Source organism: Neovison vison, chromosome 7 (assembly GCF_020171115.1).
Source record: "Neovison vison isolate M4711 chromosome 7, ASM_NN_V1, whole genome shotgun sequence".
Classification (NCBI taxonomy): Eukaryota; Metazoa; Chordata; class Mammalia; order Carnivora; family Mustelidae; genus Neogale; species Neogale vison.
The window spans coordinates 13,015,581-13,032,685 of NC_058097.1; the positions used below are offsets into that span (position 1 = coordinate 13,015,581).

At 45.2% G+C, this 17,105-nt stretch overlaps 1 protein-coding gene across 1 annotated transcript in view; it reads right to left on the minus strand.

Moving 5' to 3' along the window:
• HYDIN (HYDIN axonemal central pair apparatus protein) overlaps positions 1–17,105 on the minus strand; it is a 326,268-nt gene that overhangs the window by 136,570 nt on the left and 172,593 nt on the right. The window contains exons 22-23 of the mRNA XM_044255773.1: positions 12,315–12,458; positions 7,069–7,382 (exon numbers count right to left, since the gene is read on the minus strand). Of these exons, the coding sequence (XP_044111708.1) occupies positions 7,069–7,382; positions 12,315–12,458 (458 nt within the window). The remainder of the gene's footprint in view (positions 1–7,068; positions 7,383–12,314; positions 12,459–17,105) is intronic.

Genomic DNA, 17,105 nt, shown 5'->3' on the forward strand with positions numbered 1-17,105 from the left:
TCATATGGTTTCACTTATTTGTGGAGCATAACAAATATCATGGAGGACAAGGGGTGTTAGAGAGGAGAAAGGAGTTGGGGGAAATTGGAAGGGGAGGTGAATCACAAGAGACTATGGACTCTGAAAAACAATCTGAGGGGTTTGAAGTGGCGGGGAGGTGGGAGGTTGGGGTACCAGGTGGTGGGTATTATAGAGGGCACAGATTGCATGGAGCACTGGGTGTGGTGAAAAAATAATGAATACTGTTTTTCTGAAAATAAATAAATTGAAAAAATTAAATAAAAAAAAGAAGACACTGCTGTGGACTTTGAGGATGGAGGAAGGGGTCAGGATCCAAGGAATGCCAGGAATGCAGCTCTGGAAGCCAGAAAGGGCAAGAAGGGGGATATTCCTAGATTTTCCCTAGAGCCTCTGGAGGGAGTAGAGGGAGCCTGGCCATGTCCACACTTGGCTTCGGCCCAGAGAAATAGATTCAGTCTCTTGACCTCCAGAATGGAAAGAAAATAACGTGATTTTGTTTGAAGCCACTAGTTGATGGTGATGTGCAGAGGAGGGGGTGGAGGATAGCCCGCATTCCCACTGGCTTCATTCCTTGGGCTGTGAAATTACCCTGGCTCAGACACAGGTTGGGGAGAGTTAAGGAAGAGAAAAGGGGGCCTGGAAGGGCTTCGAGCTTGACTCGGCGTTGTGGCCACAGCCAGCTGAGGCCACCATTTACTTTGCCCCTTCTGCTCCTTCATCAGAGCTGCGTTTCCTCTTGAGCCAGGGCTCCCTGCTTGCTTTTATTGCTTATCCAGACTTCTCTGGGAGGTGGAAAAGAAAAAAACGGTGAATGCAGGAGCTTCAAGCATTCTGAGGCATGCAGGGCTAGTGGGGAACAGAAAGGGATATTTATGGAAGGGACTGAAGCTTAGGCCAGAGAGAGGCACTTGCAGCCCTCAGCTTCAGGCTTCAGACTGATTTCGGGGAAAAAGGTCTCAAAGCCACCCCTGGGATGCTGCTTCTCAAACGTGGTCTAGTATGAACATTTAATGAATGAACATTAATTAACATTAGCCGCCTCGGTTTCCTCAGTAAAGGAGTGTCTGTCGGGGCGGGCATTTACTGAGCACGTATTACAGGACGGGCACAACTTCAAGAGCTCTGCTGGGAGGGGAGTCCAAGGTCACATGCGGCAGGCCTGGCTGAGCAGCTTGGGATGGCCGCACAGAAGGATACCTGGGGCGTGCCCCCAGGCAATCAATAAAGCTGTTTTTGTTTCAAAAGAAAACTAAAGAACCTGGCTGTGGAGGGGTGGGGTGAAGAGGACCGGGAGGTGCACCGGGCTGCCCGGCTTCAGCCTTGGTGAACGCAGCCTGGCACAGGAAAAGGATTTTCTACCCCTCGTCAGAAAGAAAGGGGTCTGGGTCCTGTCATGTTGGTGTCTAAGGACCCTGTAGCTCCAAGGCTTTAGGGTCCCGGGGAGGGCTTTGCTTAGTGGCACTTGGTATGAAGGAATGAAGGAAAGGAAGCGACCCCTGGAGAACTGAAAGACAGCCACCAGTTTCAGATTTTCTTTTTGATCTCGGAGACACGTGCGCTTCATAGACACATCTCAGTCAATCGTCACGACAGCTCTCTTAGGTGTCTACGTTATCTGCACTTTACAGGGAAGTAAACCGGAGCACGGGGTCATATGGCCAGGAGGACAGAGCCCGGATTCTCACCAGCCACGTCCGACTCCACAGCCCAGGACCCTAATGACCACTAATATGTCTTAGAACAGTTCCACTTTGGGGGCAACAGAAATTGAGGAATGATGGAGACAGATGGAAGCATCCAGAAATGAGGCTTCCCCTACCTTCCTCCCAGTCCTTCCACCTTCCTTTTCCAACCACAATGTTGGACAGCTGATGCTCCTCGCAGAAAAATCAATGTGAGAACTGCACACGTTCCTTTGCTGCAGGGCTCGGTGCCCTCAGCACCGTGCTTGATTTATTTATTTATAATCTGATTTGGAAACCAAAAGGCCACACTGGAGAAAGGGGAACCCTCCTATACTGTTGGTGGGAATGCAAGCTGGTGCAGTCACTCTGGAAAACAGCATGGAGGTTCCTCAAAAAGTTGAAAACAGAGCTACCCTACAACCTGGCAATTGCACTACTGGGTATTTACCCCAAAGATACAAATAGAGTGATCTGAAGGGGAACCTGCACCCCAATGTTTATAGCAGCAATGTCCACAATAGCCAAACCATGGAAAGATCCCAGATGTCCATCAACAGATCAATGGATAAAGAAGATGTGGTATATATATAATGGAATACTATGCAGCCATCAAAAATTGAAATCTTGCTATTTGCAACGGCATGGATAGAACTAGAGGGTATTATGCTGAGTAAAATAACTAAATTAGAAGAAGACAATCACCGTATGATTTCACTCATATGTGGGATTTAAGAAACAAAGCGAGGATCCTAGGGGAAGGGAAGGAAAAATAAAAGAAGTTGAAGTCAGAGAGGCACACAAACCATAAGAGACTCTAAATCATAGGCAACAAACTGAGGGTTACTGGAGGGGAGGGGGGTGAGGGGATGGGGTCACCGGGTGATGGGCATTAAGGAGGGCCTGCTGTAGTGAGCACTGGGTAGAAGACTGATGAATCACTGAACTCCCCCTCTGAAACTAATAATACGTTATATGTTAATTAATTGAATTTAAATTAAAAAATAATTTTTTTTTTTTTAAAAAAAGGCCACAGTGTCACTGGAGACCACTTGGCCACGTGCTCTAGTCTCAGCATCGCCTCCCCTCTGCGGCCCTGAGCTGGGGCAGAGACAGCAGCCGAGCCGGCATCCACGTGGCTCTCTCTGGCTTCCAAAGGGTAAAGGCTGCCTCGCGTGTGGGCTGCCCTGGGTGTGTCTTTCCCGCAGATGCCATGAAGCGGCGTGTTGTCTACCAGCTGAGCAGTCCTGCCAAAGAGACAGACCCAAGGGGCAGGTTCCTACTGCTGGCTCTTACCCACAGACACACCCACGCCTTAATTTTCACCCCAGCTTCCTCACGACGCGTGTGTGTACACGCGTGTGTGTACACGTGTGTGTGACTCTGGCCCGTCAGCCACCAGAGTCTAGAACCCAGTCATGCTCATGAACTCACGGGGAGGAGCAGGAGTCTAAGACAGTGCCTGGCTTTCCTCTGAGACAGCGCTTTCTTAGCATGCCGGTCCATGTGGTTTCTTTCTTTGTTCTTTTATGTGACATGAGGGGCAACTTGGAAACAAAACAATGCTCAGACAAGACAGACGCTTTAAATGGCCCGGTCAGGATTGCCTGCAAAGTCACACCCATGCACACACACGTGTGTGTACACATGTGTGTGACAGGGAGAGATGGTGAGAGTGTCTGGGCATCGTCTTCCAAGCTTCTGTTTCTCTTACTAAAGGTGAGGCTTAGGAGAATTCTAATTGGAAAAGAAAGGTTAGTGTTGGGACACCTGATAAAAGGGACCTTTAGCCAATGAGTGGCTTATGTTTTTCAGACTGTCTGCAGGGAAAGCCTGTCTAAAAGGCAAGTGGCATTTTTTTTTTTTTTCTAATCAAGGTGACATTTATACCTTGAACCTTTCCATTTGACAGATGCCAAGAAGCCAACAGAAAAGAATCTTTAATCAGTGATGAAATGATTCTACCTTGCCACAAATACCCGGCAAGGCAGGAGCAGTCACCGATTAGAAAATACCCTTTGAGGATCTACTCTGTGCTGCCCACTCTGTGCTGGGCTGTGGGATCCAGAGGGGACAGGACAGAGGAGTTCCCTGGCCTCGAGGGTTTGAAGGGCCTGCTGGGACGTCGGACGCTGAGCCATAATTATAAGTGTGATGTGTCCCGGAGGAGATGGGCTACCAGAGTCTATGACAGGAGAGGTCAGTAGGGAAGGGTCTCCAGACGGCTTCCCACGGAAGCCTCCTGGGGCTGAGACTTGACAAGGGAGCAGGGGCTGGTGAGGCGGGGCATGGGAAGAGCTTGCAGTAGAGAGCGCGGGCTTAGGCAGAAACACACCGGACAGGAAAGGGGCTGGCATGGGGAGGGCAGAGTGAAGTGAGAAGCCAGGGAGGAACACAGGGAGGGCCCACGCGGAGACTAACCGAGCACAGTAGGTATTCTGTACTTCATCCTAAGAAGCACGGGTGCCCAATGAAGGCTGAAAACCCGGGCCATGATCTGTTCATCACTTGGTTACCTGGGGGGTGATGAAGCCCAGCTGGGGGCATCAACACAGTCTAGGGAAGAGAGGATGGCCCCTGAACTAGGACAATCACCATGGAAATGGGAAGGAAGGGGTCTGAGAAGGCAGATTAGTAGCACTTGGTGATGGGTTGCTGAGTGAGGTCAGGGACAGAAAGGAATCTGGATGCCGGTCAGGACAGTGCTGTCACTCTTGGCGATGGGAAGCCCCAAAGAGAGGCAGGGAGGGGCCAGCGAAGAGTCCGACTTTGGCATGGGCCACATTAGAAACGAGTCACCCGGGAAACATTCAAGAGGAGAGCTCAAGAAGGAGAGGCTCTTGGGACCCAGCAGAGGGTCCAGATGGAGAGGCAGGGGAGCCTCGGCAGCAGGGGCTAACTGCCTTCGCGAGAAGAGCGGGGCCTGGAAGGAAGCCCTGCGTCCCCCACACAGCGCACCTGTTTCTGGGTGAAAAGGACTGGAAGGTCGAGGGGTGAAGCTGGGAAGCAGGAGAGCGCCCTGTTATTCAAAGCAAGGAAGGCAGGTGTTTCTGAAGGAGGGTTGGGGAGTTATGTTGAATGAGGCGGAGTTTTCTTTCTGAAGGGAAAAAAAAAACCAAAACTGACTTTGTTGCCTGTTGATTACAAATCTCCCCACTACTTTCAAAAGTCTGAACTCCTTATCCTGGACGCCAGGCCTCTCACACACGACTGTCTATCTATAGCCCGGACTTCTCCCTGGCTTCTCCCCCGCCGGTGAAGTCTGCACAGCAGCCGCGCTGACGGGCCCTCTGCGGACACGGTAGATAGACGCATCCTTGCCCTTCCAGCATTCGTCCTCCAACACGGTCAGTTTTGCCCGCAGATCTGCCCCACTCCTACCCCATTCAGTCCATGCGGTTCTGAGGTCCCACGGCAGCCCTTGGTGTGGGGCAGGAGGCCAGGCCCGCGCTGATCAGTGCTTCGTCCTCCGTGGAGCCACTGACTTGGGGAGGGGACAGGAAATGGGACTGAGTTGGTCCGATCAGAGTGAATCTCCAGAGTTCTGGTACAAGGCCTAATGTTCCTTTCTGGGAGCTCAGACCTGCAAGGATGCAGCCCCAGGAGTGTCAGCAGCCACATGCGGACCAGGGGAGGAAAGCTGGCCCGAGAACTTGGCTAACACACCAGAGAGCAGAGCTGGGGGATGGGATGCCTGGGTCTGGTGACACTGCTTGAGCCTCGCTTTCAGCTGGGCCGGAAGCCAGAGTGAATCTGGACTTTTGAGTTGTAGGAGCCAGTGAATGTCCTTTCCTTTTTGTTTTTGTTTGGGATCAGGTTTCCTGTCACTTGTGACAGAATGGAATCCATGAACCCCAGCAACATAAACATGCTATTCCTGTGAGGCAGAGTGTTTCCTCGTGGCTCTGCCGGAGACACTGAAATGTGTTTCTCAGGACAGCCTTCTTGGATCCCTCTGGGCTGTCATCCCCGCTCTGTCCTTCCTCAGAGTCTGGTGTGATTACATGTTCCCTCCGCTTCCCCAAGAGCCTCAGGCCTGGGAAAATGTCTTACTTTTATATCCCTCACACCTCATACACTGCCTGATGTGTAAGAGTCAGTTATCAAATGTTTCCTGAGTAAATGAGTGAATGAGTGAACAAATGAATTATAAGTTCGATATTGAGATATAGGAAGATCCTGAAGACAGAGGGGTAAATAGTTAAAAAGATATTCAAACCAATGAAAAATTAAGCATATCATCTCTAGGATTGGTCAAGCACATTTTCAAAACACCATTATTTTAATTATGGAAATGGCCTCTCAAAAATGAGAAAGAAACAAAGCATGTCCCTTGCTCCCAGATAGAATAAATTCATGTCGCTATGTTACATCAAAAATAACTTCACAGAATCTGGTATTCAAAGCTCATTAGGTCAGGTTGGCTGATTTCATCCCAAACCGAAACAGTCCTTGGCACCTAATGAGCAGGGCCCGTCGTTCAGGCCCCGGCCCGGCTTCAATGCTATTAGATGTCTTCAGAAGACATCCAGAGCAAGCAGTGGTTACCGTGGTAACAAGCAAGGGAAGGGGAAGCTGGCTGTCATCTACAAGATGAGGGCTGCATACGGGAAGTACCGACAAGCCGAGGAAACAACATGAGCCTTCCCTACTCAGAGTGGCTCCTGGACGTTCAGGTGCCGAACACAGAGCCGGCTGAACATCCAAGAAGGAGGCTTTGGACTCCCAAGAAAATGTTCCTGAGGCCTGAAACAGGCTGTTTATATTCTTTTAAGGAGTGTTTTCCAAATTAAGTTTGGATTTAGCTTTTAATTGAACAGAGAGACACTTTGAAATCCAAATATTGTGAAGACGACTTTTCTCTTTTGGCACTCACCACCTCCCACTGCCTTGAGCAGATATATATGTCTGCATGGACACGTGTGCATATATATGGGGTAGACCGAAACCCACTGAAATATGTAGAGCGTAGAGCTCAGTGCAGCACATATCCCCTGTATCGTAATCCTTGACTCATGCTTTGGGTTTGAAATGCTTAAGAGAATGCTATCAAGACTTCATTTTTTTAGCAGCGAATTTCTAATGATCCAACCACTTGATTCAAAATTAAAGCAGGCTTATGGATATTGTGCTGCTAATCTGTGGGTAATTGGTGTTTTCAAAGATGTTTTATCTGCTCTTCCTGTTCGAAAATCTAGGATTGAACCATGATTTGAGGCCCTTTGTTCTTTCTGTTAATAATTAGCTGTCGGAACTGAAACTCAAAAGACCAGCGCACGGAATTCAGGAAACCCAGTGCAAAGCCTGCAGGAGAGGAGAAGGACCAGCGGAGAAGGGCTGTGAGGGACTGCTGGGCACGTGGTACCTGATCTGATTTTCCTCGTCGTCCACCAGGAAGAACCAGCGGAACTTCACCAGCAAGGGGCTGCAGTTGGTGATTGTCACGTATCGAATGACCTCGGTGTCGTTCAGGATACAGCCGAAATCCAGCTCCATGGTCTCAAAGCTGAGGTTGGGGTAGTTCACTTCTCCCCGCAGGTTCAGGCTGTCTACTTGGGGGTGCTCTATGTATTTGATCGCTAGAATCTCTTCTGCCACCCAGTTGTTCAAATCGTTTCTGTAGGAAGGGTCGAATTTGACCAGCAACTTTTTTTCTCCATCAATCTCCAGTTTAATGGGCTACAAGCAAGATAATGGGGAATTACTAACTTTTGTGCATTTCCAACAAGCTCCATGAAACAAGACAACCAAAGTGATCTATATGTATTCATACACATACACAAACACAGATGCACACATCTGTACACACAGATTAGTATGAAATGCATATATATCCACACTTCTTTGGTCCTAATTATATGTTCACACCTATGCATAATTAAATAGCTTGTATATCTAAATCTATATAGATATCTATACTATATCGATAACTATAGGTGTTTTATATACATAAAGGCACACACACATATTTTATTAGTTGGAAACAAAAGCAAGGAGAATCTGGATAAGAATCATCTGAAGGAAAGGATTTTGGTAATAGTTGTGGAGTGACAAGGATTGAGGAGTTGCAAAAGGGAAAGTCTGCAATGAATAACTATTATAAAATACTCTTAACTGAAAATGAATTAGATTTTAAAATGCTCTTCCTAGACAAGTGGGAAAAATCCGCTGCTTAAGAAATGTTTAAAAAGCCTTCTACAGCCCTGGGGGAGGGGCTCTGGACCAGGTGACCCAGAAAGGGATGGATGAGGCAATTTAATTTCTTTACTCCTGCCTCCAATTCTAACTCTTAAGCACCGTGTTAGCTACTTTCTGCTGTTTTCCATTCAACTTAAAATGACACTTGGGAGCTTGGCAGAGTTTGTTTAGTGGACGGTGTTTATCCTTTTCTCTCTCTGATGCAAATCCTCATGTGTTCCTTGCCGCCAAGATCACTGGAACACCTTAGGATACAAAGCCTGTCTACCAGCTGGCTTTCCTAGGAGTTGCTCAATTCCCACAGTTAATCCGCAGGAAAGGCACCTCCTGGTTTTGCAGAAAGCGCCCCGAGGCAGTCAGAGGCAGGACTGAGTGTTTTACAGAGCTCTTCTTGCCTCTCTGCGGAGTTGGGAGTTGGAGGGTTCAGGTGTTTCCCTGTGCACCTCAGTGTGACAGGATTAGATGGCTTCGATGGCTAAAGCCAACCACCTGACTCAAGAACCAGAGGAAGGGCAGGGACCCTTCAGTCTGTTCATCCCATCCGCGAGCACAGCCGGCCCCCTGTGCGGGTGGCCAGGGCACACCGACAGCGCATTCCTGCGGCTGCCGCCATGTCCAGCACGAGTGACTATGAGGCTTGCCATTTCAGTATCTTCGAAGATCGACTTAAAGGCTTTCTCCCCTTTGTCGTTTTGTAGAAACGATACACAGCTGCAGAAGGCTGCATTACGTGTAAAAGCACAAAAAAGAAAAAGGAGAAACTCATCTACAATGTCACCACATGTTATTTCTCAGAGTTAACGTTTTTTAAACATGAGTCCAGACAGAACGGATGGGTAAATATAATTTTTACAAAAAATGAAATTAGACTAATTTTTTAAGTATTTGGGTTTTTCCTAAAAACAAAAACTAAAACAAAAACCACCTGAAAAAAAATATTCTGACTCTGGAGCCAGACTGCTTGGGTCCAAATCTGGCTTCTGCCAGTTACCAGCTCTGTGAATATGAGGAAAGCTGCCTAGACTTCCTAGACCTCAGCTTCTCTATCTGTGAAATAGGGGTAATAACAGTCCCTACTTTTTTTTTAAGAGGCTAAAATGAGTTAATATTTATGTAATGTGTTCAGAGCAGTGCCTGGCACACAGTGCAAGTATGGTATATGAATGCCGATTACTACTAGTATCCCTTTATGATCAAGAAGATAGCTAAGTATTAAGCAGTTTCAAATTTAGCTAATAGCTTACTGAGGCCGCCTATAAAAAGGAAGGAAATGTCAACACACTTATGCTCCCTGCACCTCCCAGTTTTTATTGGCTGTAGTGTTCCTTTTTAAATGTAGAGCTTTCAAACATTCTGCTCCCAAGTCATAACCACCAAAGTCTGTAGTCTCAGTTCTATAGCTCAGTGCTTCCCACCAGTCTTTCCCTTCGAGGCTTTTCCATTGCCGAGAGCTTTATTCGGTTCTTCTCCTGCATTGTATGTTCTTTCTCCTGTTGTAGGCCCCAGTTGTCTGAAAGCTGTGTTCATTGATTCTCGCATTCTGAGAGTGTCTGCCTGTTGTCTTTACGCTCAAAAGACGGTAGCTGGGTTGCTCTTTCTTGGAAAACTCTGTAGTAATTGCTCCCTTGTCATCTGGCATTAAGTATTATCATGGAGAAGTCTGTGCTGAGTCTAAACTCCTCCCTTGACTGGCCCTTTCTTTTCTGCTTAGAGACCATAGAACTCTTTGGGTCTCAGTAAGGCCAGGAACTTCACTAAGATATGTCTCCCTGTTGAATATTTCATAACGTTCTGTCCCAGGACAAGGTATGGACTTTAAAAAATCGAAACCTCTTATTCAAGCCAACTAGTTCCCCTTCCCTGAAGTAACCAAGGTCACAAGTGTCTTGCTTATCCCTGTTGGAGATATTGTATGAATAGAAAATCATGTTCAGGTATGTATTTTTACAATTTTTTATACACATGAGAGCATACTGTGCGCTCCTGTTTCGCCACTTGCTTTTTCCACTGGGAGATCACCCATCAGTGCATATGGAGTTGCTTTGTAGCAGCATTTTATTCCATCATAAAATTCTGCCAACACTGACTTAACCAATCTCCTACTGATAGATTTTGGCTCCCAATATTTTGCTCTTATTATCAATGCCTCAATGAATAACCTTGCTGAAGGGTAAATTCAGCTGAAGGGTAAATTCTTAGCAATAGAAGAAGTAGATCAAAGGGTATGGGCATTTAAAATTTTAAATTAAAATTTAAAATTTAAATTTTCACAGCTGTAGCCATATCACCTGATGTATGCCTTTCCCAACACTGTTTCCACATGCCTTCCCAACACAGAAAACTACCCAATTTTTGCTCTTTGCTAACCTGATAGGAAAAAAATGTGTTTCCTCGTAATTTGAATTTCATTTCTTCTAATGTAATTAAAGTTGAGCACATTTTCATGTTTAAGAACTGCTTTATTTTTCTTTCGGTGAACTCTGTTCATTTCCCTTGTCTATTTTCCTAATGGGCTGTTGGTATTTTTCCTATGGATTTGTAGGGGCTCTTTATTTTTTTAAACTGTACATATGCTTTTATTAAAGTTATACATGCAAATAATATGAAAGGTCAGACTGCACTTTAAGAGCTACTACAAGAAGCAGTAGTTCCTGACCCAACCTGGCATCCCAACAATCCAGAGGCTGTCTTGTCTCAATTCATATTATGGTGCTGGTCCATGGAACAGCTTCCTTGGGCAGAGATGGGATGATCAAGTTGTGGACATACCCCAGATGCCAGGCATAATGCTGAAGGGGTGAAACTCACACTAGAAACATCAGATTTCCCCTGACATTTTTACCAGTTTCTATGGGAAAGAGCACTTATCTTTAGGTCTTAGGATAAGAGCCAGCTGCCCACATTTTTTGTGTGGGGTCAGGAGGGACAGCTGTCTAGTGCACGTGGAATTCCTCTATTTCTAGTGCTTGCTTCACACTTCTTACCTCTGATCTCAGGCTATTTAGGCTGAATGACTCCAACATCTTTGAGATTTCACTGGAGAACTTTCTAGAATGCAGGTTTTTGTGGCTTTTTGTCAACCCATCCCATCCTCATTCTCTCTTCTAGAATTTGTTCAAATCTCTTATTATTTGGTTATCTCTATCCTCTTCTCACTTGATTTCATTGTTCTGGGCTTCTGATCATTTCTACTTTTATCTTAAGGTTTCAGGAGGGACAAGAGAGTGGGCCTGATCTACCACCTAGAGTGAGAAAGCTGGTCATGTCTGAATTTTCATTTTGTCATCCCACTTGTTCTCCTTTGCTCTGAGTTTAGTCTTTGTCTCCACTTAGAACACTTGTATCTCATCTTTAAGTTTTTTTGTTTTTGTTTTTGTTTTAAAGATAGGTCATACCATCTATCATTTCTTTGAGACTGTAGAGAACAACATTTATACTTTTGGTTTTCCTCCTTGTGTAGGTTCCCTGGCAGTAGGTTTTTCTTCTGCCTCTTCTGTATTTTATTCTTCTGTTCAAAGATCTTAGCTGTTTTTTCCCCCCCAGCTCAGGCTTGAAGGTAACCCAGTAAAGAATTGGGGGTGGGGAGGGGAGTGTGGTCATGCAGTTTACAGCCACCAGCTGGGTACCGTAGGCAACCCTCTCCCTAAGCAGTTCTGTACCCCCGCTCCCCCCAGGATCCATTTCCCTGAGTGAATCTCACAGCAAATCTTCAGTCATAGGTTCCCTCTTCTGAGGTCGCGCTGTCACTGCCTGGCCTCCCTTCCTCCTTTATGTCACTCCGTCATGAGCTGTCTCCCTAGCCTGGGAAGCTGAGCACAGCGGTGTGTGGATCTGGTTTCTCCTTCCCTCCTTCCCTACGGCTCTTCTGTGCCACCTGCCCTATGGCCTGACCATTTCCACTGGTGTCCTCATGTCCAGCAAAGAACCACGGCGGTGATCCTGTAGGGATATTTAGAGAACACTGCGTCCTGCCTCAGACCGGGGGCTCGGTAAGCTCACAGCCTTCTCCTTCGGCCCAGTTTGGATTTCTTAGTATCTGGAGATGGGCTCTCTGGTCTAGGGACTGGTTTTAGCTACTTCCTGTTGGCTAGAGTAGGGAGCTTTGGTCTGATTTGAGAAAGTAGAATTAAAAGATCTCTATTGTCATCAGTGGGAAGTCACTGTTTTCTGAAGATTCCAATAGGCAGGAATGAAGGGTCATCATAATGAGCCAAAGTTCTTGCACTGTTAATAACAGTTGGTTGACATCGGAGTTTATGACATTTAAAAGTGTCTATATTCTTCCCTCTTTGTTTCTTGAATTCTTTCTATTTGTCTAGACGGAAATTAGGTAGTATACTGACATTGTTCTCTGCCTTTGTCACACACACAACTCTCCCAGGAGCTCGTTAGGACAGCCTTCTGTCAACTTACCTCAGGAATTAATGGCAGGGGAGATTTATCAGTCTCGCAGATAAAGAAGGGTCCGCTTGTTGAAAGTAACACATTCACGGGCAGGGTGGAAATGTTCTTTATAACCAAGGGCTGGTAATCAGGTTCCAGGATAGTGTTAGGTTTCTGCAAAAGAGGAAAAAGAGGAAAGCGAGTTATGGCAAAAATAGTAAGCCTTTAGCAGCCAAAGTCTCATGTTCATTGTTAACAGTAAAATTAGCATTCCCTACCCATCCTTGCTCGCTGCCTTTTTCTCTTGAGTGGATTTAAATAAATCATTTGGAATTTACAGTGGACTATTGATAAATGAACTTACGTAAGCCAGAAAACACAGATTAGATTTCTTACTCTTTTGTTACCAGGGTAAACACACCTATACAAGCCATGCCTCTCAATAGTACTGTTACTATAGGTTTCTAGTATCATAAAACAAAATTTAATAAATTAGTGATATCTTGTAGAAGAACCCTGCCTCATTATAAGGAACAGAACATTTTCCTTTTACAATATTTCTTCTATGCTTAAAATATCCAAGTTGCAAAAATTTATATGTTTGCAATATATTGTTACAGTGACAAATGTTCACAACCATTTCCTGTACATTTTTCCTGGTAAGACTGGGATAGTTGATTTAGAAGCTTCTCTTCACTTTCTTAGACACATCAAATTTCGTTTTCCAACTGGAGAAAGCATCAGAAATGGATCTTTAGCTGAACATTTTTCTCATTCTGATGTGGGAGCCCATGTTATTTCTCATGTGCTGTGGAAAGGGTATCCTTTACTATCAGCAGGAGGTAACCACAAGCTCAGTCTCTGGCTTCTGAAGAGAGCCTCCCACCAATCATGCCCACAACTCTAGCCTGTTTTCACCAGGCCTCATTGTTTTGATTTGCTTTTTCTCCTTGTTCCAATTTCAGTTAAATCCTTCTGATTCTATATTTTGGTCAGACTCGGTCCCTGCTTCTTTGTTTGACACAGTCTTCCTTCTGCTGTGGTCCCTGTCCCCTGGTTCTAGCTCGGAGGGGCTCAGGGAACCAGGGCCGGTGATGTCTCTGTCAGTTTGGGCTGCTATAATGAATGTCATAGGCAGGGTGCTTTAAGCAACAGACATTTCTGTCTCAGAGTTCTGGAGGCTAGAGAGTCCAAGATCAAGGTGCCAGCAGATCTGGTGTCTGGCTTAGACGGCTGTCTTCTCACATGGCTGAGAGGGAGATCATCTCTCTTGTCTCGAATTTCAGGGCACTCATCCCATTCCTGAGGGCTCTGTCTTCACGACTTCATTACCTCCCAAAGGCCCCACCTCCAGCATCACCACTCTGAGGATTAGGAGTTCAGTCTATGAATCTGGGGTCGAGGGTTCGGGGGGACACAAACATTCAGTTCTTAACAGCTGGCTTAAGCCTCCTCTGCCTTAGTTGTACCCAACCGGTCCCCCGTGCACGCCCAGAGTTTGTTCAGGGGTTCAGTCTGGCACTTGGCATGAGATGCCAGCCATTGTTTCCCTTCACAAGGTGAAGGTACTGACTTCACCTTGTATTTGCAGATGATATAATACAGTTCGGGGAAGGAATGAAGCAGCACGTTGGGGCCATACAAAGGCTAACCACCCAGTGACCTTCCTTCAGACAGCTCTGTCACCTCAGGAAGCCGTGACGTGAAGAAGCCATACTTGGTTGGTTTTGGCAAGAGGCCATTTAGAGGTTAGCGATGACAAGGAGTCGATGCACACAGAGCCATTCTATTTTAAAATGACCCCTTCTCTCTGGGTTGTTTGTCTCCCCACATATCAGGAGACAGGATTTGCTGCTGGACTTCATGAAGCAAACTGGCTGCTACTTTCAGTTGACCTTTTCAGTTCCACAGAGATGTGGCTTTATCTGTGTGGTTATGAGTGGTCCCACAGTTATAAAGTAGATCAAATCTGAGGAAATGGTTATAGAAGAATTCTTCCCATAGGCAGGGCTGGTATCATCAGATATCTAACGTCCTGGTATCTAACGTCCTAAATCAGACCCACTGCCTTGAGCCCCAAAAGAGACAGGACAAATAATTGGGTGTTACATAATTAACTCGGAACACCAACACCAACAGGCCTCTTGGGCACGCTGGTTAATAAAGTTGCATTTCTTCATTGTCCCTGGTATGGCTTACATGTGAGTGGGAAATAATGAAAAACACAGTAGTTGAACAGAGTTCACACTTATGATATTTGGGGGGAAGAAGAGAAGGGCAAAAACAAATGAACACAGAGTTATGATAATTTGTTTCTTAATTCAATAAGTTGCTATCATATTCAAAATATTTGCTCTTTTATTCTAGTGATAACAGAGATTTAAACAAGAATTAAAAAAAAACACCTAAGGCTTAAGGATATAAAAAGAAGGAAAGGAACACTATGCACACATTTTTATGAGTGTTTATAGGTTCACAAAAAAAATCTAATAAGAAACCAGGCTGCATATTTAATATACACTGTAATGTCTTGCATAAAATATTCAATAAATATTTGCTGAATTCTCTCTGAATAACCAAATTTAGAGGAAATGCAATGCCATTGGATTTGGTGCAGCTGTTGCCAATAAATTTCTCTTCTGATTACTTTAAAAGGAAAATTTTAAGATAGAGTAATGAAAATGTAATAACTAAGCAGGAACTCGTGTAGTATTAATTTTTATATATCTCATAGAGCTTGTTACAGTTGACCATCCTGTAACTGAAACCCCTATCCTACTTCTTCAAAGTCTACTTTCCCCGGTAGCCTATTAAGCCAGGGTTTTGCTGTGTCTTTGCTGCCATATGATGTAAGTGCCCCCAAATTATCTGTTGGTTTGAAGTGAACTTGTACACCTGCCCTCCCCTCCTTGATTATAAGCTCCCTTATTCATCTCCTAGCAGAGCACTTTATCTACGGTGGATGCTCAAGAGATGTTTAATATGAACGAAATATAATGGAATCCACTACCAGAAACAATGGTCTTGAACATTCCCTGCGAGTCTCCAGGTAACAAGGATTCCTGGTGGCTTGCTCCATAATCAGTTAGGCACTGCCAAACTCAGTCCATCTGTAGGACACCACGTCAGGACCTAGCTTTGATTACATATGTTCCACACTATGGAACAACAGCTTAATTAATACTTAGTTTTCCCAGTTGGCTGTGAGGTTCATCTGGGAGGGACTATTCTCACTGTTCTATCCCTAGTCTCAACACAGTGCCTGGTATGTGGTAGGCCTTGATAAATATTCCATTAGGCAGCCAGTATGACTGTTCCAATGAATACATCTGACCATGTCACTCCTCTCCCTGCCTATAGCCCTCCAATGGCCACCCAGAACAAAACCCAAAGTCAAGAACATGCCTCCCAGTCATGCCAAACCCATCTGGCCTCTGCCCATTTTCTCTAGATGGCCCTCTCGTCATTCTGGGCACATTCTCTACGGTGACCTTTCAGTTCTGTATACTCCCAACCTCTTTCCTAACTCAGGCCCTTTGTATGTGCTGTTCCCTCTGCTTGTGATTCTCTGCCCTGCCCTCGTCACCAGACTAACTTCTATTTCTCCTTCAAGTCTCAGCGTGAGGCCCTTGCTGAAGGAAGCCCTCTGTGATCACATGTACAAATAAATCCATGTCTCCAAGACATGTTCTCACAGAGCTTTTTATCTTTTTTCCATGGCACTGTTTAAGACTGAATCTTAAATAAATAATTTTAATAATTTGTTTAGTCTCTAACCTCTACCAGTCTCTTAGCTTTGACTATGTCAGGCTGGTTCACCAGATTTCCAGCACCAATACAGTCCTCAGCTTGGAAGAGATATTCTCTACATCTCTGGTTTGGATTTTACGTAATTCTAGGATGGAAGTCTGCTTAGGAATAGGCGACATCCTGCTGTGATGTGTCGCCCACCTCCTCACCATCCTGACCCCCTGCACCAAGCAGCGACCATTCCCAGCTTTCCCCATCCTCTGCCTCTTCCATTCATTGCATGTCCCCAATGGCCATATAAGTCATGGGCATTTATAGCCACATATATTAAAGAGTGTGAATCTGTTTAAGTTGATAATTCTCAGGTGGTGTTAGGTGATCTGCAAAACAGCTTCCATTTCCATTTCCATTTCCTCACATGTGTAATGGGAATGACAACAGAAGATACAGCACAGATTGTTGTGAGGAAACAGCTGGGAAAGTGCATGTGAGAAGCACAGCTTGATGCCACTGGATACCATTCAGTTAAGTGGTGGCTATTCTTTTTTTTTTCTTCAAATTTTTATTTAAATTCTAGTTATTTAACATACAGTGCAATATTGATTTCTGGAGTAGAATTCAGTGGTTCATCACTTATGTACAACACCCAGGGTTCCTCAGAAGTGCCCTCCTTAATGCCCATCACCCATCCAGCCCATCCCCTACCCACCTCCCTCCATCAACCCTTAGTTTATTCCATGTCATTAACAGTCTCTTCTGGTTTGTTTCCCATTCTTCTTCTTTTCCCCCTCTGATATGTTTATCTGTTTTGTTTCTTACATTCCACATATGAAATCACATGGTATCTGTCTTCCTCGGATTGACTTATTTCACTTAGCATAATATACTCTAGCTCCATCTGTGTCTTCATGACTGGCAAGATTTCATTCTTTTTGATGGCTGAGTAATATTCCACTATATCTATCACATCTTTAACCATTCATCATTTGATGGATATTTGGTCTCTCTCAATAGTTAGCTACTGTTGATTATGCTGCTATAAACACTGGGGTGTGTGAACCTTTTCAAATC